At 42.3% G+C, this 24,270-nt stretch overlaps 1 protein-coding gene across 1 annotated transcript in view; it reads left to right on the top strand.

Moving 5' to 3' along the window:
* PSMD1 (proteasome 26S subunit, non-ATPase 1) overlaps positions 1-21,029 on the top strand; it is a 66,737-nt gene extending 45,708 nt beyond the window's left edge. Inside the window, exons 18-25 of the mRNA XM_053986107.1 lie at positions 662-778; positions 8,864-8,966; positions 12,981-13,150; positions 14,268-14,360; positions 15,380-15,472; positions 17,770-17,916; positions 19,749-19,903; positions 20,817-21,029. Coding sequence (XP_053842082.1) covers positions 662-778; positions 8,864-8,966; positions 12,981-13,150; positions 14,268-14,360; positions 15,380-15,472; positions 17,770-17,916; positions 19,749-19,895 — 870 coding nt within the window. The 3' untranslated portion in view covers positions 19,896-19,903; positions 20,817-21,029. The remainder of the gene's footprint in view (positions 1-661; positions 779-8,863; positions 8,967-12,980; positions 13,151-14,267; positions 14,361-15,379; positions 15,473-17,769; positions 17,917-19,748; positions 19,904-20,816) is intronic.
* Positions 21,030-24,270: the final 3,241 nt, after the last annotated feature.

Below are 24,270 nucleotides of genomic sequence, written 5' to 3'. Positions count from 1 at the left end.
GTTTTATCCATGGTACTGAATGCTTGCCGAAGAGTGAATGAGTCACCTTCAGGTGAAGAAGTACAGCCTCCAACATAGCTCAGATGCCAAAAGAAGTCTTAGTGAAGGCATGATATTACTTTAGAAGTAGTTCTTTGAAATAATGTTCTGTATAAAATTAACTTGTTTTTAAAAGCCTCCCCTAATGGAGACCAAGTGGGGTCTGAACTGGGAAACTCTTGCACTCTGCACTCAGCTGCATTTGCTCGTGTCCTCAGTTTAAGTTTGGACAAAAGGGCACTCTGAACAAGAGATTGCTTAAAAGATGCTGAATGCTACAGGTTCTAACAATAAAGTATAAGGCAAAGAATTTGGAATCTAATGTGATGAACGCATCTGTTGCTTATTCCTGTTGTTTATCTGTTGCCCTGTTTCTGCAGGTAGACCTTGTTCCATCCATCCTTCACTTGTTTTTGGCATTTCTTTTCTTTTTCTTCACAATTTTTAGATTAAAATCTACAGAAAGACAGATTTCTGCTTCATCTGCCAAGAACAGGCAACACATTTTTTAAAGTATATCTGATAGCATCAATCTGATAACCTTCCATTGGAGAATTGAATCCTGGCATTCTAAAAATAGTAATATTAACTCCATGACTCTGTATTTCTTCATTTCTTTTAGGAAGCAATCAATTTGCTTGAGCCAATGACAAATGATCCTGTGAACTACGTGCGTCAAGGAGCTCTCATTGCATCTGCCCTTATCATGATCCAGCAGACTGAGATCACCTGCCCAAAGGTAGTGTGTCACACCTCACATACCTCACGTGCCTCTTAGGTGGGAAATTGTCTTGGGTGCCAAATCTTTAGAGCCTGGCACTGCACGTAAGCACCGGCAAGAGACTGCACATGCCTTGTAAAGAGCCAGAGCTGAATGTGCAGTGGGAAGTTCCTGCTTGGATTAGAGCATGTGCTCTGAATGATGGGAACACGCCTGATGGATGGCAGCATTCTAACTCTGGGCACTACAAGAATAAATGCTCTTCTTTAAAGAGGTCTCAAAGCATCTTGTAATGATAGGAAAGTGACTGTAAAGACATTGGTTTTGATGATACTAAGCTTAGTTTTGGATGTGGTCATGCAGAGAGGTCCTGTTAGAACAATGTTTCCTTTGTAGCTCATTTTTCAGGTGAAACAACTTCAGAACTTTCAGAACTGGCTTAGTGAGTTTATAACAAATACTCCATATTTTAATGGAGTTTCCTGCTCATAAGGTGAAAAGGGCTGCATATGCTGTGTTTAGCTTTTAAAAGTAGGTTCCCTGTGAGTGTGTGGCAGGTGATGATATGCAAACATTTGTACAGACTAAAAGTCCACATTGGAGAAGCTCTGAGGTTCCACATTTCACCTGCTCTGGTGAGTGCTGAGGCAGAGCAGTAGCTGGTACTTTGCTATTCATCTGCTGCATACTGGTTGCTTTTATTGATGACATTTTAGAAATTGAACTGTGATAAAAACAGACACCTTTTTACTGCATTTGGATGGGAAGAGGGAAAAAAGCCTCTGTCCAGTGGAAAATTTTACTTGGGAAAGTCAGAGAAGGTAATCTACAAATGCATGTATTTGGGTATTTCTAAGTCATGGAACATGAAAATTTGTTGGCAGACAATTTGTTCCTTCGAATTATTTTAAAAAATGAAAGAAAAATGTTAGTTTTCACTGAGCAGAATCTGGGAATGTTGTTTGTATTACCAGAATTGTAGTTCAAGTGAATAAGCCAAGAATTAGTTCACTTGAATAAGCCAGTGGAGAACACTAAACTTCTGTTGGATCCCCTTGTCTTCCAAGATAGAAAGTTTCTGTAATGTGAAGTTGAATTAGCTCTCTGTGGAAAAAAATTAATTGTTGTTTTTATTGTTTGTTCCTTGGTCAGGTGATTGGAATGCCAGGCCTCAATATAGGAGATCAGGTTTAATCATTCTGTGTTGCTCTAGTACTGGACAAATTATATAGCTCTCTTGTGCCTTGGTTTCCCACCAGAAAGAATTAAGGATTTATATATGAAAGGACATTATGAGGATTGATTAATTTTAGTTTGCAAAGCACCCTAATCCTCTTGAGATGGGAATTGTAGTCTCCTCTGAATCAGTCAGCCATCCTAAAACATGAGTCACTTGCTGAGTCTGCCTGTTGGAGTTTCTGGCTTTTTGAGATGATAGGTGAAAGACTCTGTTTGTCCTAAAGAAAAATGTGGGTAGGAAAATATCTAGTGAAAACACAGATTATTTGAGGTGTGTAATAAGGCAGATTTCTTTTCCCAAAGAGGCCTGGAAACCTTGACTTCCAAGTCATGTGTGATACTTCTGCTTGATAAAAGCAGGTGGTTAAAATAGTTGGCTAGCAAATACAGGATGAGATATGTAGTTTGGGAGTCAGTTGCTTGTTTAAAAATGGGGCCAGAAACTGAAACAGCTTGATGCCAAATTATTGCCTGATATAGATACAGAAGGCAATTAATTGTCTAGTCAAAGAAGCACTACAGATATTAAAAAACAAACAGAAACAAAATTCCAGATTAATAAATAATACCTGGAATATTCTGCCAATTCAGGAACTAAGCACAGAATACACAAATTTTGTTTTTTAAAAATACCCCAAAAGTTGGTTATAACCATTATTGTTTCTTGCTCAAAAGTAAAAGAAATATTTTGAGGGATATGCTTCCAATTAAGCATGGGAAACTTTTTTTGGAGCTCTCTGCCAATCTGAAAAAAAAAAATTACTTAACTCTGATGTGATGGAATGGAGGTCTTCAGAAAAGGAGCCATTTTTAGATTGCCAGGACATATTTTGATCTGATTAGATTCCTGAGTGACATGCTGGACACTGTGTGCCAAAGGGTCTGACTTGATGGATGTGGGTATTTGAATTGCTGAATAAGCACCTAGGAAGAGGAGTGTGATGGTTCTTGTATCCCACAAGCTGTATAGTCTTGATGGAGTTACAGAGAAACTAAATTTTATGTATCATCTCTCTGCTTCTAAATACTTGGTGATGCTTGGCATGTGAAAGATGGCAGTTTTAGTTAAGATTGTGTCATAGAGCCTGGCCAGCTTCCTGTCATTGCTGCTCAGTTTTGTCTCTTCTGGGATTTTATATATTTTTTTGGTTAACTTATTATTAGTGAGCTTTGGGTTAGAAATACTTTCAATTCTCTGATGATCATTTGGGGAAGATGGTAGCAAACAATCTTCCTTAAATAGTTCAGGATTTTTTTGGGAATAAAATGTTGTCAGAGTTTTGAGAACTGAGCATTGCAACACCAAAATGCCAGGAATAAACAGAAGTTTAAGAATCAAAGTGTTTTGGTTTTTAAAAGCCATTTTTATTGTGAGAAAAGGGTAGATGTATGCCTTTGAATTAACTACATTGTGATCTTCCCTTTGTGTTCATCCTCCTCTTTGTTGTGCTCAGTCTTTGTTTAAATGAATAATTCAAAGAATTTAAATAGTTTAAATAAAGGATAGTGAAATAAAGAATTGTAATTACATGAACTCCTTGAACTTGCAAGTTACTTAAGGGCCAAAAAGGGATAGCAGGAGTAAAGGGGGTTTGGTCTCTTTGGAGTTGAAACAATTCCTCCATGTGCAGCCAATGTGATTTTTCCTGATCTCTGTTGATAGATTTAAGAACCATATTAGTGCCAGATATAAAATATTAACAAGTTTATTTTGTGAAATGGAATCCTAAATTACAATGTGATGAGGTCATCATAACAGAAATCAATGACAACTTCAGGATATGTTTGCAACTTGCAGGGCAATTAAGTCAGCAGTTTTGGAGACAAACTACATGTTGAACTACTTGAAAAAGTAAATTCAATTGCTGGTTTTGTGTTAGGATAGTCATCTTGGCAAAATGAGAAAATAATAAACAAGGTCAAGCCTTTTCTTTCATTCTCCTTCAGTCATAATGGCCTTTTTCTCCATCTTCCTTCAATCATATCGGCCTGTTGTCTTTAAGATGTGAAGAAACCAGGACCAGATTGCTGTTGGGATTTTTTTTCCCCATTTAGATGAAATGCTAGGTCTTGCTAGGGTGCAAGAATGATTTTGCAATATTCTGGTAGCACCTTTACTTTATGAAAACCCACTACTGTGAGATGCTTCTGCTCACTCCTTCAAGAAGGCAAGATGAATAACTTCATCTTTTGAAGAAGATAGATACAACATGCAAACAGTTGAAAATCTATTTTATTATAATTTATTAATGCTCTTGTTCTTAAGAGCTTGCATTTGCCAGAAGCATTGTGCACATCACCTGCCGATATTTCCTGTAATTAACTCTTTATAAATTCTTGTTCTTGACAATCTCCTGGGCTTCATGTGCATGAATATTGACTGGTGGAGGGAGAAGTAGTAAATAGCCTGATAAATGACAGCCCTTGGTGGCAGGGAATGGTGCTGTATCCTTCTCATATCTCAAAGTCTCTGTTGTTTCCTCACTGTTTCCAAGATTCTGTGTTTGGCTTCATTTGAACTCAGTGCCATGTCATTTTGGCCAGCACTAGTTATCAGAATGGGGTGTGTGTTTTATTAGAAAGATGAAATGAGTCATTGTCTATATTTTAGTGTTCCTTCTGGAAGCTGCCCAAATAAATTTCTAGGTAGGATTTCCAAATGCTGTAGAATTTTTAAAGTGCTTGAAGACTTCAAGGGAGAAACAAAGCTTGTGGGTTTCATAGCATATTAAATAAACTTACACAGTAGTTTGGGTTGTGCTTGTTGCTGTGGTTGGAAGGAAAAATAATAGCAGATAAAAAGGGCTTTACTAGACAAACTCTGGCAGGTTTTGCTTCAACAGCTTAAGAAATGGCTGGCTGTTGACATCTTGCTCCATTTTGTAGGAGGTGAGTACCCCAGCACCTTCTCCCAAGAGGTGGAGCATTGGCTCCATGTGAGGTTAATACCTTCCTGAACTGCTGCAGCCAGAGCTGCCAAAGCAGGCTTTCCCCTGCAGCAAGGAATGTTTTCAGCTGGGACCGGATCCAGTCAAAATTCCCATTCCTGTAAAGCATTTGCTTTGTAGGAGCAGCCTGAACAAGCATGTGGGCCTGTTATGCCTTTGAGTGTTGAGACCTTTAGTCTCAATTCTTGGTCTGGTTTGGCCTGGCCCCTAAGTCTGAGCAGGATAGTCTCTCACCCTTTCATAGAACAATTTTGCTTCCATTGACTTTAAACTCTGGAAAGGGCACACTTACTTAGTGTCCAGGCCTGGCAGTGATCCATGGGTCACAATGTACAGGTATGCAGAACTTATATGAACACAGAATGCTCTTGAGATGGAGTTACATATTTTGTATTTTTATAATTAAATGACATAAGGACTGTTTCTACTGCAGCTGTTCAGTGCTTGTTCACTGAATGCCTGCTCTCAGTTGATCTGCTGTAACCTGTCGCTGTCACCTGGAGAGGTGGCAGCTGATGTGCTCAGGTTGAGCAGCCAGGTTTCTGTCCTTGGTCCCTTGTCAGTGTCTCAGACACCTCACTGCCCTGCACAGGGTCCTGGTGCCAAAGCTGGCAGGTTCCTGCTGAGCTTGTTGCCTGGGTGTTCTGTTCATGTGCTCTGTTAATGCACATGTGAGTAGGAGCTGAGGAAGGTGTATTAGGGAAGAGGTGCTCACAGGGGCAGTGCACCATGACCAGGGAGGTGGATGATTTCCCTTTCTAGCCCTGTCTCCCCTTCCCAAGTGAGGTGTTCCTGCCTTCTGTTGCAAGGGCTGCTCTGTCAGTTCAGACACCAGTGTGAACATCAGCAGTTCTGCTGAATGCCTTCTCACTCCACCCATAATTTAGTTCTCTAAAGATTTGATTACAGTGTAAATTCTGGATTACAGTCCACCAAATGAGCTTTGTAACATATGTCTGTTTTCATAAATATTCCAAACCCAGAAGCTGAGCTCAGAGTCAAGGGAACAATGTACTCTAAAGAGCGGCACTGGAATTCTGCTGCTCAGCTCAACAGACAAACAGTTTCACATGTTGCTTCTGTTTCTGTGTCTGTTCCAAAATAATACCTGAAGGCTTAGGTTCACCTGGTCTGCATGTGGCTGCCTTTGAGGCCTTCTTCCAGGCTGCTAATGCAAAGTAAGGTGTTTTTCCAGTGTACTAAGAGGTCAGACGTAAGAAGCAAACCATTTACATTGAACATGTAAACCTCAGTGTAAGCTTTTATAAATAAAAATTGTGAGAGCTTGAAAAAGCATAAATGGAGTGAAGCAAGAGCAGAGTTTGGTCTGTATACCCAGAATAATCCCTGCATTGTGTGTGCAGTATCTCCCTGCCACACATCTGTCTGTGTGGCTGCCCTGATAATTTATGTTGTTCCTTTTTCTTAGTTTTAATAATTGCAAATTCACCTTCTTTAGGGGACTAATAACTAAAAACATTTTAATGCAAAAAGAAATTGATGAGTAGAGAACTAATATTAGCACACAAATTGTTGGACTTAGGCAGGAAAATTGAAATAGCTGCTGTTTTCCCCTGACAGTTCTAATAAACGTATCCTGCTCTTCCAGAGAATTGTTTTGTTCAGCTTTGCTGCTGTTTAAAAGTGCTTGGTTGCTCTGGTGCTTCATGGTAGTGAGACTTTCCATTGGTGTGAAACAGTCATTTTAATGCAGTCCTATGTAGCAGGACAGGACTTGCTTGTATGAATGTTAATGTCTTCTGGTATCACAAAGTGGCTTAATCAGGTTAGATGCCATCAGTGCGGAATGAGTTGAGGTGATAAGTAGTATCACTGGGTTACTGGCTGAAGGAGTGAAGGCAGGGAAGATGTCACCTAGAGAGTGTCTGCTCATTTAGGACACATGTGTTTTAAGTGGTGTGATGAGTTACCCTGCATTGAAAACTTCTGCAGAAAGCGTGGTCTTACTCTGAAGTGTGCAGGGTGTGCAGGGCTGCCAGGCAATGCTGCAGCTCTTGGGTATAATGCTCATGGGTTGGAGAAATCTCACTGTCTTTTGTTTCCACTGCAGATATTGGACATAATATCTGAAAGGTCTGGTCTCAACTTCTTACTGCTTCTAGTCAAAAATCCACATGTGAAATGCACTGCTAACATTGCCTTAGTTGCAGGATTATCTTGTGGCTCTGATGTGCTTTTACAGGGGAATCCGATCTTGTGCCTTGCTGAGAAACTCTTGCAGTGTGATTCATCCCCTCAGACAGCTCTTCATTCTGTTTCAAGATTTATTTTTTACCTTGATGAATCCCAGTTTAACAAAATGTTATTCTCAGCACAGTTCTCATGTCACTGACTCAGTTATATGAATGGATGTTTTTTCACAGGTGTGAAAGCTTTCTGCTAAGCTTTGAGATTCCCCAAGCAGGCCACATGTGGTAGGAGTGATGCCTGAAGGCTGCTCCTGGTGCTCTGTGCTGACCACCCTTGGCACAGCTCTGGAGCTCAGGGTGTCCTGCATGGATGGGGACCAGCAGTTTGCTGGGTGCTGTCCTGAGTGTCTTGGTCAGTGTTTAAGCCTCCATCCCAGGTACATTTACGCTCTGGGAACATCGGAGGCTGTGCCAAAGCCCCTTCCTAGTGCTAGTGTTGAAGCTTGGCCTGGTAGGACACGTGTCACTGAGCAAAGGTCACTGGTGTCCCTGGAGAGCACAAGCTCTTTGGATGTGAGACGTGTCTGGGGATTGTCTGGTATTAAGGTGTTAAGCTTGGAAACTTCAGCTGTGTTTGCAATTCTTGAAACTGCTCAGTGTCTCTGGTGGCAGTGTCTGGCTCTACTGCCTTGAGCTAGAAGTTTGTCTTCTCCTTTGTGGCTGCAGATGTAGATAGAGTTTTGGAATACCAGGAACAAAGTGGGGAATAGTGGGGAGAAGCTTGTTAAAGACATCTTGGAAGAATTCTATTCAAAAATGCCTCCTTTGCTTTTGAGAATGTCAAATGAAGGCTTAGTATGTAAAAAGAAAAAAAAAAAGACAAAATGTCACATGCGTAGCTAGATTAAAATTAAAATTTAAAAAGAGATAAGACATGCTGTGGGTGTGATGTGGCTTCCCAGGTGTTGACTGGATTGCAGACTGGGATTTTCTGGTCTGCTTTTTCAACTACAAAAATTATACTTGAGCTATATTGTTGCTCCATTGCATATATTAAAAGACCTAAGTTATTAATTTATGGTAGAGCCCTAGATATTGCTGGATGTGATACTGTTCTGTCTCTTCAATACTTGGTAAACCAGTGAAAGATGAAACTGTTCAAGGGAATGAGGATAACACAAGCAAAGATTTACCAGCTTCCTTTACTGTGTACTTAAGATATTGTGGTGAATATACCATGGCGTAAACTGTTACTTTATTAAATATTTTCTTTAATGATTCTCACTTAAAAGGCAGGAGTGCAGCAGCAAAATTTGCTGATGATGCCTCATAGGGGCATTATCAGTACAGCAGAAATATTGTGCAGGAATAATGGAAAAAGTTGGAGGTTTTCAGCAATAGGAAATGGAGGAAACTTATTACAGTGCAGTGTCAGTCACATAAGAACACAGAACAGTTCTTACTACAAACTCATCAATTGGTCTTTTATTCCAGTAACACCCTAGAGAATGTCAGGGTATTCCTATAAGGTTTGGAAAATGTGATTTGGAAATGCACATCCATCCTGAATATTTTAAAATCGGTATATGGATATCTTCAAGTGGGGAAAATCTCTGTAATACCAGTGGCTAAAGCTGTTAAAAATGCACATGTCATTGTAGGGTGCAGAAATTGAAGATGCTTCCACTAAAGATGGACTATTTGACTTGTGCAGTCAGTTTTATAATCTCTCTCTTTTTTTTTTCTTTTTTATTATTTTTAACCAGGTCAGCCAGTTCAGGCAGCTCTATTCCAAAGTGATCAATGATAAGCATGATGATGTTATGGCAAAGTTTGGAGCAATCCTGGCACAAGGCATTTTGGATGCAGGTAATTCCACAAAAAGCTGCTAAAATTTCTTAAACTTGTTTCGTTGCAATCACTGTAACAGCAAATTTCATTTGGGAGATGGGGTACTGGTTTTATGCCTGTCATGTTGCAATAGCAAGAAATCTCAGTTTTCAAGGAATTTCAGCTCATTACAGAAACAGTAATTTTGTTTTGTAGTTTCAGCTTGTATCAGCATGTTTCTGCTAGGAGAGACTCAGCTTAGTCCTTGGGGCTGAATTCATGTCCAGAAGTCTGGACAAATACAATATTTTTTCTCTAATTTTTTCTCTATTTTTTCTCTGTTTTGTCACCCTGAATGTTGATTTATTATAGCATGGTAGGTTGTTTCTTTATTTTTCTACATCATCACCTGCTCCAGAAATTCAGAAATCATGTGGTATCCAGTCCTAATATTTTTCTTTTTCTGTTAAAACTTTACATAGCCAGTTTTTAAAATCATATATAAGTGTATATATATATATATATATATATATATATATATATATATATTTAATAACTAGTTTTTGCTACTTTCATGATTATTAAAAGCAGTTGCACAAAGAAGGAAGCACAGTTAACTGCATCAGTGTATTTTCAGAAGAGCCTGTTAGTTTCACAGACTACTGCTACTTTTTTCTAGCAAAGAAAACATCATTTCATGAGTGTTAATGACTAAATGTTGAGTCAGGAATAGGATTCTCTAAGGCCATCAGCATTTCACAAGGGCTAAGTTGCAGGGCCTATTAAGGACAGTTTCTATAAGCAAAGAGGACAGACAGTGTTTTGAATTTTTCCTTCTGCTGAGGTAACATTTGTACAGTGCTGTGTCTGTCAGTGGCACCTCTTCTGCAAGTTTCCAAACACAATTTCTCCCATCTGGTCTCTTGTACTGAGGCCTTCTCTTGCCGTGCACCTCCTTATCCCCTGTAATAGGCAGAAACAAGCTGGTTTTTCCTGTACTCTTGAGGTCAAGATTAATCCTGAAGGCCACAAGCAAAGGAGCCTCAGAATTTGTCTCTGTGCTGTGGCTCAGGCACAGCACCCTGCGGTGTGGGTGTGGGAAACCTCTGCATCTCCAGGCTGTGCCACGGGGGAGAAGAACGTGGTGCTGCCTGCACCTATCTCATGGAAGCAGGTTTAAAAAGCTTCCCTGCTGGCCATGTCAGGCTGCTCTGTCACAGATGACCAGGCCTGTTCAGTAACAGGCACCACCTTCCTGCCTCCTGGGTGCCCCTCCTGGAGCTCAGGCTGAGCAATGTTCTTGGCATGAAGCTCTTAGAATAATTTTGGTCGTTCCCGTACTCACTTGGTTGCTGGGAAGCCAGAAACTAGCTGGCTCTGGGATTTTTCTCTCAGCAGTACAGACCTGTTTTGAATTCTGACCCTTAAGATTAAATCATAAAAATACAACTAAAACCTTATTTGCTTCCTGTGTCACCCATGTATTGTATAATGATTTGGAAACCAGAAATGTCCCGTTTTAATAAACTTTGTGGGAATTTGTGCCAACTGTAACCTCTTTTTCTTGCTGAGAGACTCAGGGAAGGCTGTGAACTCATTTTCTTAACCTGTTGCCCCTTTCATTAGAGCCTCCTAAAAGAAAAAAATTCTTTTTATCCCTCCTATACAACTGAAAGTACTTATCTGAAACAATGAGTTATAGAATTTAATTATTGCCAGGAAGAAAATGTTCTTTGTGTTATCTGCCACAGCTGGGGCAATTGAATTCAGTTTTATGTTGTCTCTTTTTCTGTGGGGTGAGGAGAAAAGCCCAATTCTCTTCCAATGATAGGGTTTGATTAGAAGTGCAAGATTTCCAGTGTATGCCTGGGAAATGATGCACTGGAGGTGGGATTTTTGCTCTGACCATGAGGCAGCCATTTAGGCTGGTAGTTTAATGGAAGGAGTGGGGTACCCTGGGAGCACTGAAGTGGAAATGAAGAATTTGGTCTTTGCAATTGCTGGGGCATTGAAAAATTTGATCATTGCCATTTCTGGGGCATTGATAAGCCCCAGCAGCAACATTTTTCTCTAATAAAATAAGAAAAAAGTAGACACTAAATTTAACTTAGTACTTGGTGTTTTTCCCAACCCCCCCTTGCCCACTGGCACTGTGAATTTTGGGAGATGGACCTTACAGTACAAGGATCCCTGAAATTTTTTCTTTAGTGTTTTTTGATTTTTTTTCCAGGCATCATATTACAGCTTTTATTCATCCAGCCAAAATCTGGAATGTGTTCCCCTCCAGGCAGTCAGGACTGCTATTTAATCATGAAGATAAATCACAATTGTGCAGTATTAGGTCTCCCCACCTTTCCTTCTCCCTGCAAAATCCTGGGAGTGAGGGTGGATTGTTTGTGGGTATAAAACAACAGAAAAAAGTAGCATGACAGCATCTTTTGAATATTAAATCTGTTGCTCATTCAGGAGATTCCAGAGATTGGTTAATTCTAGGTTTTATGTGAATTATAGGTTAAAATTCTGAAAATTAAAGTGCAAAAGTTTTATAAAGTCCAATTAAGCTGCTTGTGCAACATTCACTGGGCTGCATGATTCAGAATATCTGCTGATAACCAGGGCCTGGTCCTTACAGGGTGATGCAGTAAAATAAAGTTCAAAGTGAAGATGGAGGAGAAGACCAGAAATATGAGTGTGCAGTGCTTGACGTGTTTAAGGATAGCACAAGACCTCAGGCAGTCCCCCCACAGTGCTGTGGCAAATTCAGATGAAAGGGCAAGAGATTGCTATCAGAGAAAATACTAAGCAGCAGAGGAGACCTAGCAGTAGAAAAAGACAAGACCGTATCTTTGTCTGGCTTCAAAGATGTAGCAGGAAGGAGTTTTCCTGTCAAACAGCAGGAGATCTATTGCTACCACAAAAGGAAGAGGAAGGAGATAGAATGTAGGCAGAGCATCCTACAGGAGGGCATTTAGATGTCCCAGCTTCCACTGCCTCTGCTGGGACAAACCCTGACAGATACCCGAGATGACAGTACTGCTTCAGTCAGGGCTTTCATTAGTTTTGGCAGCAAAAGAGAATTCTGTTTGTCTTTAAAACTCAGCCAGCTCCATTGCTGTCTGGCCCTGCCTGAGGTGGCTGTTTGTGTGAGCCTGGGAAAAGCTACTCCAGTTTGGGATTTTCAGCTACAAAGTGGCCTGAAGAGTGGGTGTTTGTGCTTTGACAAAGTTAACCTCCCTGTACCAGGTCTTGTCAGCAGTAATGGACTTGCCTGGTGCCCTCTTCAACTCAATGCACTGTGTTTATCAGCAGACAGAAGATCACATTAACACTTTCTCACTCTGTCTGCAAGTCTAGTCAATTTTGTTTCTAGCTGGATGTTTCTGCACTACATCAACATATGGAGTTGTTTGGGTCTCTGCTTTGCAAGTACAAATCTAAGACTTGGTTGTCTGGCAGAGATGTAATTTTTCTGCAAAGGCTGCAGGAGCTTGTCTCTGTGCAGCCTAGATTGATAATGTCTAGAAACAACTTCTGAAGTTGCTGCTGCTTACATTTTTTTTCCTACTGATATGGTGTAGGATAAAAACCTAGGCATATTTCTTCTGAATAACTGATAGTTCAGGGAGGCAGTTGCAGAAAGAAAAGTTTCTATATGCTCGGCTATATATGTACTGTGTTCCTCCTGAGCCTTGTCTTGGGGATCATTTAGATGCTGTGTTTTAAAACTCTTTATGGCAAAAGTTTGCCTTTTTCTCCCCCTCTCACTGCCTGTTCTTTTGTCTAACTTGTATCCTGGCAAAATGAGCATGGAAGAAGGGCTGTACTCCCTGATTGTTTGGGTACTGTAGAGCAGTGCGGTCTCTGTGCTGTACATCTGTTTTACTGAGTAAGCTGAGCTCACAATAAAGGAGGGAGATGTGTTCCAGAGGAGGAAACTGGCAGCACTGTGGCCTGTGCAGGCCTTTGACAGCAACTGTTTGAGATTCATTGCTCAGGTGTCTTTGTGGTGTACCCAGGAATGAATAATTCACTGACTTTTATGATTCCTTACAGGGGGCCATAACGTAACCATTTCACTGCAGTCGAGGACAGGACATACGCACATGCCTTCTGTGGTGGGGGTTTTGGTCTTCACCCAGTTTTGGTTCTGGTTCCCTCTGTCACACTTTTTGTCGCTGGCGTTCACCCCAACCTGTGTCATTGGCCTTAACAAGGATCTTAAGGTATGTAACGAGAAGAGAGAAGAGACTGAAAATTTGCTTGGAATATTCGAGTGGTCTGCAAGGCATGTTCATGGATTTGTTGATATCCTTTGCATGTTTCACTTGTTTGTGCCAGAAAAGGTACTAACTGGAAGAAATCTGAAAAACAGGCTTCAATTGCAGAGCTGATGGTGGGAATGGGAACAAGAAAAAAGTAGAGAGCAGACACTGACCTCTTTACTTCATAGTAGCTTAAAAAGAAAGGAACTCTAAATAGAGTATTTTGGCAGAGGCCAGCTCATTATCACTCTTGCAGGTCAGGGTTATTTTTTTAAAAAGTGTGTTGCCCCCCTGGCCTCCCAGATAAATTATGTGATGTTCTCCCCTAGGAAAGCTAGCAGTGGGAGAAGAGGATTTGTTTGGATTCCTTGGGGACTAGACATTAAACTGAGCAGCCATGGGTACTGCACTTTCCTTGTGCATCTGTACTTCCAGCTGTCAGCTGTGGTACAGCCCCTGTAAGCTGTGTACCATGCTGGGTCTCCTGCGCTGAAGAACTAAGCTAGGAAGTTCCACGGAAAAGTTTCTGGATGTGGCAGCATGGGGGTGTTTAAGAACTTAGATTGGCTATCAAAAGATGCTTTCTACCCTTGCTTAGGCAGCCAAGAGTAAGAGAATGTGTGTCACTGGCAACTCACCCCCAAATGTACAGTCCTTTGGCAGGAAGGGAATGTCAGTGCTTGGTTTGCCCTCGCGTGCATTGACAAAGCAGATCTTCACTTAGATCTTAAACCAATTTTGTGTTAATACACACAAACACAGCAACAACATCAAAACCACAGAAGCTTTGAAGCCATGAAAACAAAGCATGGTGTGAATAGGATAGAGTGTATGGAGAGGGCTAGGAGAGCTTGCCAGAGTCAAATTATAGAATAATTAAATAACATTGTTCTAGTTGAACCGCTGCCACTGATAACAGTTTCTCAGCTTCCGGAGAGGGAGAAGGGGAAGCTTATATTATTTAGAGGATCTGTGTTTGCCTCTGCTGGAAGGAAAATGAAGCTAAAGTAATTATTCTGCTGTGGATTTTCCCCCTGCTTTTCTAGTTTCTAACATTGTTTTAAACTCTTTGTCTTAGATGCCAAAAGTCCAGTACAAGTCCAACTGTAAGCCGTCCACATTTGCCTACCCCCCACCTCTTGAGGTACCAAAGGAAAAGGAGAAAGAAAAGGTATTTGAGCTGGCTTTCTGTGTAAAGACTAACCTCTTCTCCCTCCTAGTATAAACATTGACTTTGGTGGTACTACTAGGGAATCTAAAGAACAAAGGAAAAAATGGCAGGTGCTGCAGTCTCTGAAAGAGAATTCTAGGTAAATTTTCCTGCTGTGCCTGGGACTGCTGATTGTGGCATACAAGTACTTTGCTACTGAATTGCTGCAACCTCCCTTGTCTGAAGTGGTCAAGCAGAAGTATTGAATAAAAAACCTGCTTTCCATGCCCTACTGACTTGTATGTACAGCACCCAGCACAGCAGGGTCCTTTTCTGTGACCTGAGCTCCAAAATGCTGCTCCAGTGCAACTATTGAAAATATTAGGTGAGACACTTCTCAAATAATCCCATATGGAAGGAGCAGTGGGCCCATGAGCTAGAATAATACCTGTCAGCTCCATGGATTGCAAAAAGGTGAGTGTGGCACTGAGAATATCTTGGTATTGAAAAGAAGATGAGACCTGTGGGGTCACAAGTGGGACAATAGTGGAAGCAATTTGTCTCCTGGCACAGGATGGTAAAAGCTGTTGAGCAGAGCACAGCAGCAGGCAGAGCAGCCCTTAGGGAGCAATTGTGGAGCAATGGAGACCTCAGGCATGTCATGCTGATGAATGACATGGTGTGAAAACTGTAAAACATCTTACCAGAATTGAATGCTGGACAGGACAGATTTCCAGGCCACTGAGGAATCCAGAAATTAACTCTGATGAAAGGCAAAGCTCACTGCTTATAGCTGATTTCTTGCTTTTCAATAGGATGTGAATTGGACAAATCTTTTCTCTTTAAACTTCCCTGGTCAAAAGTTAAAATGTGCCAAGAGCCCACATTTATTCCCACATTGCTGTGTGACAAGTGCTGTTGCTCACTGACCCTCTCAGAAAGTTTCTGCCATTTGTTCCCAAAAGACTCCAGCCTAGGGGGCTGAAACTCAGTATACTGTGTTGGGTCACACTGAATGCCTCATCTGTTGCCATATTCAGGTTTCCACTGCTGTGCTGTCCATCACTGCAAAAGCCAAGAAGAAGGAAAAGGAAAAGGAGAAAGAGAAGAAGGAAGAGGAAAAGATGGAAGTGGTGGGTGCACACATTGAAACTTAAATGTCTTCTTCCCCCTGCACCCTTATAAATGTGGAAGGTGTGTCATGAAAGTTGACACCCACTTATCTCTGTCCTCTTGCCACCTGTGTTATGAGCAAAGCACTGACACACATTGCTGCAGACACTGGTTAGCACCTTTAGTCTGTGTGTGCACTGTTAAAAGCAAGAGGTGCTTGCTTTTATTAATTGTGAATCTGTTATTTCTGACAAATAAATCTTCCTTGGTGTTGTTAAGTAACTGACTTCCTTAAAGGCAAAAGCTTGTTTTTACAGGTTTTTGTGCCTTTAACTGCATGAACCTTATGAGTATTATTTCATTACCTGCTGGTTTTAGACACAGAGGAATTTTCTCTCTTATCCAAGTAATTTTCTTACTAATGCACAAAAGGCTTAGTAATTTCACATCCTTGGGACCCCTGATGTTTTAAAAAGAAGTGTTGTAGCAGTTGCTTGCATGTCTAATTCACCTTGAGAGCACTGAAGAGTTTAAACATTCTGGTTTTGCACATGCTTAACCTCCTATTCTGAAATGTTCACCTTTTTGGCAGCAGTCTCTTACGTGCTTTGCCCATCTATAAAAATGCCAAACATTTATCCACACCCAGCTCAGAACCAGCTGAGGTTTGAGCACAGGTTCCATATGCTGCTCAGTAGTTATGGTGATTGCTTTGGTCCTCTGATGATTTCTTTCAGCTCATAGACCTGACAATGGAAATTGTCATCCTCATTTGTGAATAATGTGTCATCCTGGAGCAAGCTGAGTAATGGGGAAATGAATCTTTGGTGGTTGCTGTAATTTGGTAAACATATGGCAGCTAAAATTCTTGCAGTATTGACAAAAGACCCTTTCTTTTGTGCCCTGCTCATAAATGGAAATATTCCAAGAACAACTGTAAGCTGAAAGTGCATTGTGGACCCATAGAATTCTTTAGTTTCGAAAGACCTCTAAGTCCAATTTAACCCCAGAAATGACAAGGTCACCACCAAACCACGTCCCTGAGAGTCATATCTATGCATCTTTTAAATACCACCAAATATGGTGACTCCACCAGTCCCCTGGGCAGCCTCTTCAAGTGCTTGACAATCTTTTTGAAGAAGAAATTTTTATTAAAACCCAACTTAAACCTCCCCTGGCACAACCTGAGGTCATTTCTTCTTGTCCTGTGTCTTGTTACCTAGGAGAATGACCCTCACTTATCTCCACCCCCTGTCAGTTCTATATAGTAAGCAAAATGTGCTGAATAGATGTGTATTTCTTCTAAAATTGCTACAAGCTACATTTAAGTGCAGATGTTGAGAGGAAGCAATATATTAGAAAGGGTTCACATGTTGTGTCCATGTGTGTGGCCAGATTTTTGAAAGGTTTCTTTGGCTGAATTGAGCAGAAAACCAAGGATAGTAAACAGGGAGCTTGCTGCCACCTGCTGTGTTTGAGTTGAGTGTTTTGCTATTGTCCTAATGTTTTAGAGGTATCATTGCTTTCCCATTTCCCTCTTATGTCTGTTGTATGACTAGTAATCCATAGCTTCCAAAGGATCTGCACAGCAATGAGCAGCTGCTGTGCCAGAGAAAGTCCTGTCTGCTGTTACAGGACGTGCCGTGCATTTAGTGGTGTTCCCAATAGTTTCCTATTGGTTGTTCCCATCTTTTCTGCAGTTTTTTTGTTTGCTATTCAAGTGTTTTTGAGCAAGAGGGGAAGAAATGACCCACCTTTTTAAGTATGTAAAGGGTGCTTGTTTTTTGCCTTCTGCTTTTTGCCTCTAGCTGCTGAGTCATTGATAAGGGAGGGATTCACTGTAATTCCCTAGTGAGTTGCTGAGGTCGAGTTATTTTGTGTGAACTGCTGTCACTACCAGTACTGTGAAATGTCAGTGACAGCTTTATAGCTGCAAAAATACAAGGGCAGATTTTGGCAATTTTCATATGCTTGGTAATGATATTAAAGAATCTTTAATATCACCACAAACAGTGGTGAGTGAGTGAGAAAAGGCAGGAGAAAGGGAAAGCAGAGGTTAAACTGTTCCACTGCTACCTCTTGCTGAACTTGCTTTCATCTGCAGCTGAGAGTGAGGCATTACCTTGTCAAGAGCACTTAGATCCACGCTGGCATTTTCTGTGCCAGCTGATAAATAAATATTAGCATGTTCCTCAGCAAAAGAATGGTTTCTCACCACACTTTGGAATTGCTGTCTGACTGTACTTTACCCTGCTAAACTGTGAAAGGTTAGAGGTTACTGCTGAAATCATGTCGATCTTCTCTTCTCCCTCCACAGGATGAGAATGAAAAGAAGGATGAAAAAGAAAAGAAAAAAGAGCCTGAACCCAACTTCCAGCTTTTGGACAACCCAGCCAGAGTCATGCCTGCTCAGCTCAAAGTTCTCACTATGACAGAGAGCTGCCGGTACCAGCCTTTCAAACCAGTAAGTGTCACCTTCCCAGTCCATGTACTTAGCAGAGCATTCCCAGTGCTGGGTTTGTGTGGAAGGCCCAGAAGTTCTGTGTGTACATGAGAACTCACAGCTGGTGCAGCACTGGAATGTGCTGCAGAGATTTGCAGCTTTGCTGTTGTTGTGTTTCCTTTTATAAATGTCCCTCTCTGCAAATGATCACATGCAGTTCTAGCTGGGGTAAAGTCAGAGCTGCTGCAAACCTTTTCACCATGCTAATGCTGCTTTATTTTTCTTTCTTCTTGTACCTGTGTGAAATGTGCAGCCTCAAAATCAATTAGACATACTCTTTGTATTAATGACATTGATGGGAACATAAAGACTGAGCCATGATCTTTAAAATAGGCTGAGAAGTTGTACAGGTTCAGTGACAAAGCAGTGAAATACATTAGAACTTGTGCTGGAGCTTTATTACCCTGCAGTGGAATTTATACCTACATGGAGGGCTTTTTTTCACTGAACATATTTCCTATTGAGTTACATCTGGCTTTAGAAAAGCTCCTTCAGCTCCTGTAAACACAGAGAAGAGAGAGCATGTGATTGTCAGATGGAAAATGAAGAAGGTCTTTTAGCACTCAGCCCAAGGGGTAACTAACTTCTCTGTGAGATGCTCAGATATATTGCAAATCTGATAAGCTGGCTCCTGAACTGTAAATCTCCTGAGTCAAAGTCTTCTGTCCTTTATTTTTGTTCAAGAAATAACATGATTGACTTAACCCCATTTCCAGGATTACGCATGGGAAAATGGCGTTCAGTAGTAGTAATACTTTTTCCTGGAAAATAGTGATGTTTTTAATAAATGGATTTCCTGGAATTCCATCAGCACATTGGAATTCTCTGTGCACTGCTCCCTTTTGAAATATCTCCTTTAGCAAAGCAGTGGAAGGGTTTTTTAGTTTCTACCCTTTAAAACGAGGTGATCCAACTGCTGTTTGGATTAGGAAGATCTGCTATGTGTTCCAATAAATGTCCACTCACTGAAATGTGTCTGTTTGCTTCAGTTTCAAAAGAAGCAGAGTCCTTGGTGGGGGAGTTCAGTTTCCTGCCTTAAAGCCCCATAAATAGGTTTTGAAGAGAACAGAACAGTGCAGTTTTTGCTGGGATTAGGGTGTGTAACCAGGGAGCCTCTTGGAATGGAGCCATTCTGGACCTTTGCTGTGCTTTGGGGAATGCCAGAGTAAAAGACCTCTTTGAAATGCTGTTTATAGCCCGAAATCCTGCTGTGGCCAAAGCCCTGATCCCAGCCAGGCGTGACACAGCACTGCCTCTTTGTGCCTTGTGTTTCACTCCCAGAGGTGTTTCAGCCTGCCAAGATGTTTGGTTGTGATCTTTATAAGTAATTCCCCTTTGTTTTTGTGAGGTTCTGCTAATAGGATTCCTCACTCTGTGGAAACTGGTGATCAGATTAGTCTCTGTTTCAGAGAATCTCCTGGGATGCAGCTACACAGAGAGGCTTCACTAAGTATTGTAAACCTGAAAAGATGAGCCTTATAAAGCAATTACAGTTCAATTAGTTTTCATGTGGAAAGCCCCAGCCTGGGAATGGGGTAAAGCTGTGAATCCCAATGTCACTTTCTATTGAACTGAGACCTAGATAGAAGAAATATAAAAAGTAGCCTGGATAGACTCTACCTGTTCCACGCCCTTATCAGAGGCAGAGATTCAGGTGAGTGTCAGATGCTTTGCTTTCTGAAACTCATTCCTGCTGAGGAGTCTCATATGGCCTAGGATAGACTGTGGCCACAAACACTCCACCATGAGGCAGAGGCAAGCAGCTCTAAATGCTCATGGCACTTATCTTGCAGCTTTCCATTGGAGGCATCATCATCCTTAAGGACACCAGTGAGGATATGGAGGAGCTGGTTGAACCTGTGGCAGCTCATGGTCCGAAGATTGAGGAAGAAGAGCAAGAACCTGAACCACCAGAGCCCTTTGAGTACATTGATGATTAAGACCTGAGGTACAGTGTAGTGTGCAGAGTCACCTTTTTTAATCCCAGTGAATGAAAAGCCTCTTTGTACCAACTGAAGCAGTTACCAGCACTCAGCTGGTACAGTGTAGTGTGCAGAGTCACCTTTTTTAATCCCAGTGAATGAAAAGCCTCTTTGTACCAACTGAAGCAGTTACCAGCACTCAGCACTCTTGGTTTAGCTCTTTGACAGCTTCTGTGGCAGATTTAGAAACATGCTCTGTCCTAATTTTAAGAGTTTGGCAGGTTAGAAGTCCACAAGTTCATTCTTTTTGGTCAGGCCTGACCAGTTGTACTGGATCTGCCCTCTAATCTGGCAGGCTTAACTACTCTTGAGTAGAGCCTGGCTGGGCAGAAAGCAGTGCAGGGGTCACAGGGACTAGTCAACTCCTGAAAGATGGTCCCAGAGGGGCAAGTAGTTTACATAACAAAGCTGTCATCTATTTGACCTCAGGGTGCCAGGATTTGTCAAAACAGAACTACTGTTCTGCTTCCTGGAGTTGCCTTGTCTTCCCAGCAGTTCTTAGCAGAATTTAAAGGCACTTCAGTAATGGGCTCTGTGACGCCCTCTGAGCCCAACATAATGCTAGTAGTAGATTTGTTTCAGGCAATAAATGGTGCAGTTCTCAGGTTTCTTGGTTAAAGTGCCTGAATGGATATGCAAGTTTCTCACTGAGATGCAGAAATCCAGTTGCTTTATTTCCAAATATGGGCTGGCATGTCTCAGGGCTCCCACGAGCAGAGATTATGCACTTGAATTGGTGGATGGGCAGGAAAACAAACTCCTTGCTAAAAACTATAAATGTTGTGTCAGTGACAGGCTTGGGTGAGTGTGTGGGACAAACCACAAGAAGCCTTAATTAAAAGCATTTGATTTTCTGGTTTCTCTCTCTCTGTCCTCCAGGGTCATGTCATCTAAAGAAGACACTATCCTTGATATCAGAAAGACAGGCATGAAGACCTTCCTATTGAGATATGATGTTCAGTGCATGCAGCCCCAATCTGTGCTGAGCTGAAGCTGATAGTCCGTGTTTTATGGCTGAAGAACAGATATATGCTATTTAGTGTACTCTTTCACAAAACATTGTTTTGAAATAAATATATTAAAAACTCTTGACATAAAACTTGCTTAAAACAAAAAAAAAAAAAAAAAAAAGGAAGCTAACAACTTTTGCTGTCCCCAGATGTTAAAAACGGAACTCAAGTTGTGCATCCTTGTCCAGCAGAGCTTTATTGACTGCTCCTCTGTACAATCATCAGGATCTGTGCACACCTCTGCACTTGTTGAGGCTGAGCGAGGTCACAGCTGCAGCCCGGCCCAGCCATAGCACTGATGCCACAGAGAGCAGGTGTCTGCTTGCCAGCAGCTGCACAGATGAGGTCTGCTTCCAGATTCCCTGTGATCTTCCCCTTTGCTTATCCTGGTATTCATGTGATGGTGTGCGGCTGACAAAAGGGCTCTGTGTGTTAATGATGGGGAAATAGGGGCATGTTTCTCCTTGTTTCACAGAAACCCTTTTCTTTTGTGTGTGTGCTTTCACCAAATATGAGCAAAATAGCTGATATGAGCAGGTTACATTGCAGGCCTAGATGGACCCAGACATGTAACTTGTCACACTGATGTGTATTGTTAGCTAAGGGGGAATTTTAGTCAGGGATATGCAATGAGGAGCAGTGAGAAGGAAGGAATGGTGCTCCACCATTCACTATTCAGCTGGCCCTTCACCTTTTGGGCTGTAACACTTCAAAGGGTGTCTCAGCAGCAAGCCAGAGACTGCAGCCCTGGTCTGCTGCCAGCAAATGCTGCGTGAATCTCCATTGTTTGAAACAGCATGTAAATGGAATGAGGTTTTTATTGTATCTGTGTGTGGGGAGAGTATTTCATCCATGTGAACATACCACCATCTCATGTGCATTGGTAATAATGGAAGATAAATCTTGTGTGTAGTGCCAGGGAGCTTCTCCAGCAGATGGTTTATTTTGTTGAATGCTGCTATAGCTCATGGGATAGTCTGCTTTTGTTCTCTGCAAAGCTAAGGAATACTGAGCAGAGATGTGGGACTGAAAGCCAGTTTTGAGTCCTAGGCTTCAGGCAGAAGTCCCTCAAGTTGAAATGTCTCAGGTTACTGGTTAGAGCCTGCAGTTCTCAGCATCATCCAGATCTGTTCTCCAATGGAGTGGAGCCAAGAATGAATCTGAAATGGCTACAGACAATGTTATTGTCAGTAAAGCTGGAAACAAAGAGGGAACCACTGCTTCAATCCCATGGTCAAACACCTGGTATTGTGGTGCAAGAAACAGAAACTGGACAAATGTACATTGGTAAGTCTTCTGGTGCTGCAGTTCCTTCCCTTTGGATATCTGTATCCCTTACTCCAGCATCTTCTGCCAATGCCAACCAATAACGGTGTGTGGTGTTTTTCAGGTAATTTGTTAGTAATGCCTTGTGTTGTAAAATACTGTGGAGAAGGAAAGACACTGGGAGGAGAAAATCCCTCATTTCAGGTTGTTCAGCAACCTGCCAGAGGCCAGATATTGCTGGAGGATTTCTAAAGTCCAAGTAGAAATGGCTGGCTCAGAAGGACCTAAAGTCCTGCATTGGTGCTTTGGCCAAGCTGTGAACACTGCTGCTTTTCATGGGACTTTTGGCCACACTTTTCTAATTGCAACAGATTTTTCAGGGTAATCAAAACATACCTGACGCTTGCTGCAGGTCCTCAGGCTGTGTAAATCTGTATGTGCAGAGCAGCTCCCACCAAGCCACTGGGTACTGCCTGGAGCACCATGGAGGACTCCTGATTCTTGTGCTAAAGGATTCTCTTGTTCCTGTAAGATCCCTACTGCCTCTGGCAGTGATGTTTCCCCAGAGCTCCCTTAGCACAAGCAAATGTAAAAACCTTAGTCCCAAACTGATTTCTGAGCTGCTATTCTGGAGCTACGAGGTAAGGTTACACACACAGGTTTTTAGAGGAGATTTTGGTGACTGTGGAAGAAACCTCCAGAAACCTCCAGAAATACTAGAAAAACATCCATTAAATGGCCAGGAAATGTCCAGAAATCTTCTGGAAAGGTGCTAGAAAACCTCTGAGAAGGCTCTGGAAGCTTGTGAGATCCTGCCCCTGTGTTAAGGAGTCTGACCAGTTTCTCTCGGGCAGATGCAGCCAGTAACAGCAGGACTGGCTCAGTGCTTTGAATAATGTCATTTGTTTCAGTGACTCATTAGTGCTGAGGAAGTGCTGCTCTCCTGGGCCTGTCTGGGGATGCTGCAGAGGGACCCGCCCTGATTGTTTGTCAGGGGCTAATTGGACCTAAATACTCCTGACTTTGCCAGAGGGAGAGGCGGGGGTGACAGGAAGCTTCTATCCCTCCTGACTAATGGGTTTCATCTCAATTAACCCTTGTGCAAATTAAATCACTTCTAAAGCATGCTGCTCTGACAGATCCCAGAGTCCCTCCAGGAGGCCCTGGACATTTCCTTAGCCTCCCTTTTCCACTCCTTAACTCGGCTGCAAGACCCCTGCTTGGCACCATACTGGGGACTGAAGTGGTGATGGAGATGTTGGAAGTAAAGCTCCCAAAGCAACAGGTCTTCAAGGAGGGGGCTGAGATCCCTACAGCCCCCCAGCACTGCTGTTCCTCCCCTGCAGGCATTCAGTGGCCTCATCCTCTCACCTCTCCCCATCACAACAGTGTCACCCTCCCTATCTCTCCCCTTCCTTCCAGGGCCAGGCAAAGCTCTTCCTCCTTGCCTTTCAGAGTGAAGGGTGGACACCACTGATAATGATGATGATGATGTTGGCCATTTATCTCCTGCATCCTGGTGGCTGAAGCACCCTCCACCCTGACCCCTGCCAGATGCCAGCCAGCCCCAGGCTCTTCCCTTGCGTGATGCTCTTGGTGTTGGTGATGGGTTGGGTTTTCAGCCCAGCTCTGGGGCCACCTTGAGCCTGCAGCAGTGGCAGGATGGCAGAGATGGCAATCATGGACATTTCAGGACTGTGCAAGGCTTATACAAGCCTTGCACAGTCCTGAAATCTTCTGTTTGCTTGTAACCTCTGATGGGACCAATGGGCCTGAAGGCCTTCAGCCAAGGGTGCTGATCTTTCCCCAGGGTGGTTTTATGTGGAAGCAAGGGTCTTTGGTCCCTCAGTGAAAGTAACTGCTTGGGCAAACCTGGTTCAATGTGTTTCTCCAGCACTTTTGGGATTAGCCTGGCCCATGCTCTGTGCCTTGGGAGGAGATGCTGCCCCAGCCTCTGGCTTGACTTGGCATCTGAGATCCTGATCTGTGTGGGCAAACGTTCCAGCTGGCAGCAGCCCGGATCTGGAGTTTTGTTTTGAGCTCCATACTCCAGTTCC

This window comes from Vidua macroura, chromosome 10 (assembly GCF_024509145.1).
Source record: "Vidua macroura isolate BioBank_ID:100142 chromosome 10, ASM2450914v1, whole genome shotgun sequence".
Lineage (NCBI taxonomy): Eukaryota > Metazoa > Chordata > Aves > Passeriformes > Viduidae > Vidua > Vidua macroura.
The sequence above is the reverse complement of the archived record's forward strand: the minus strand, read 5'-3'. Positions and strand labels throughout refer to the sequence as shown.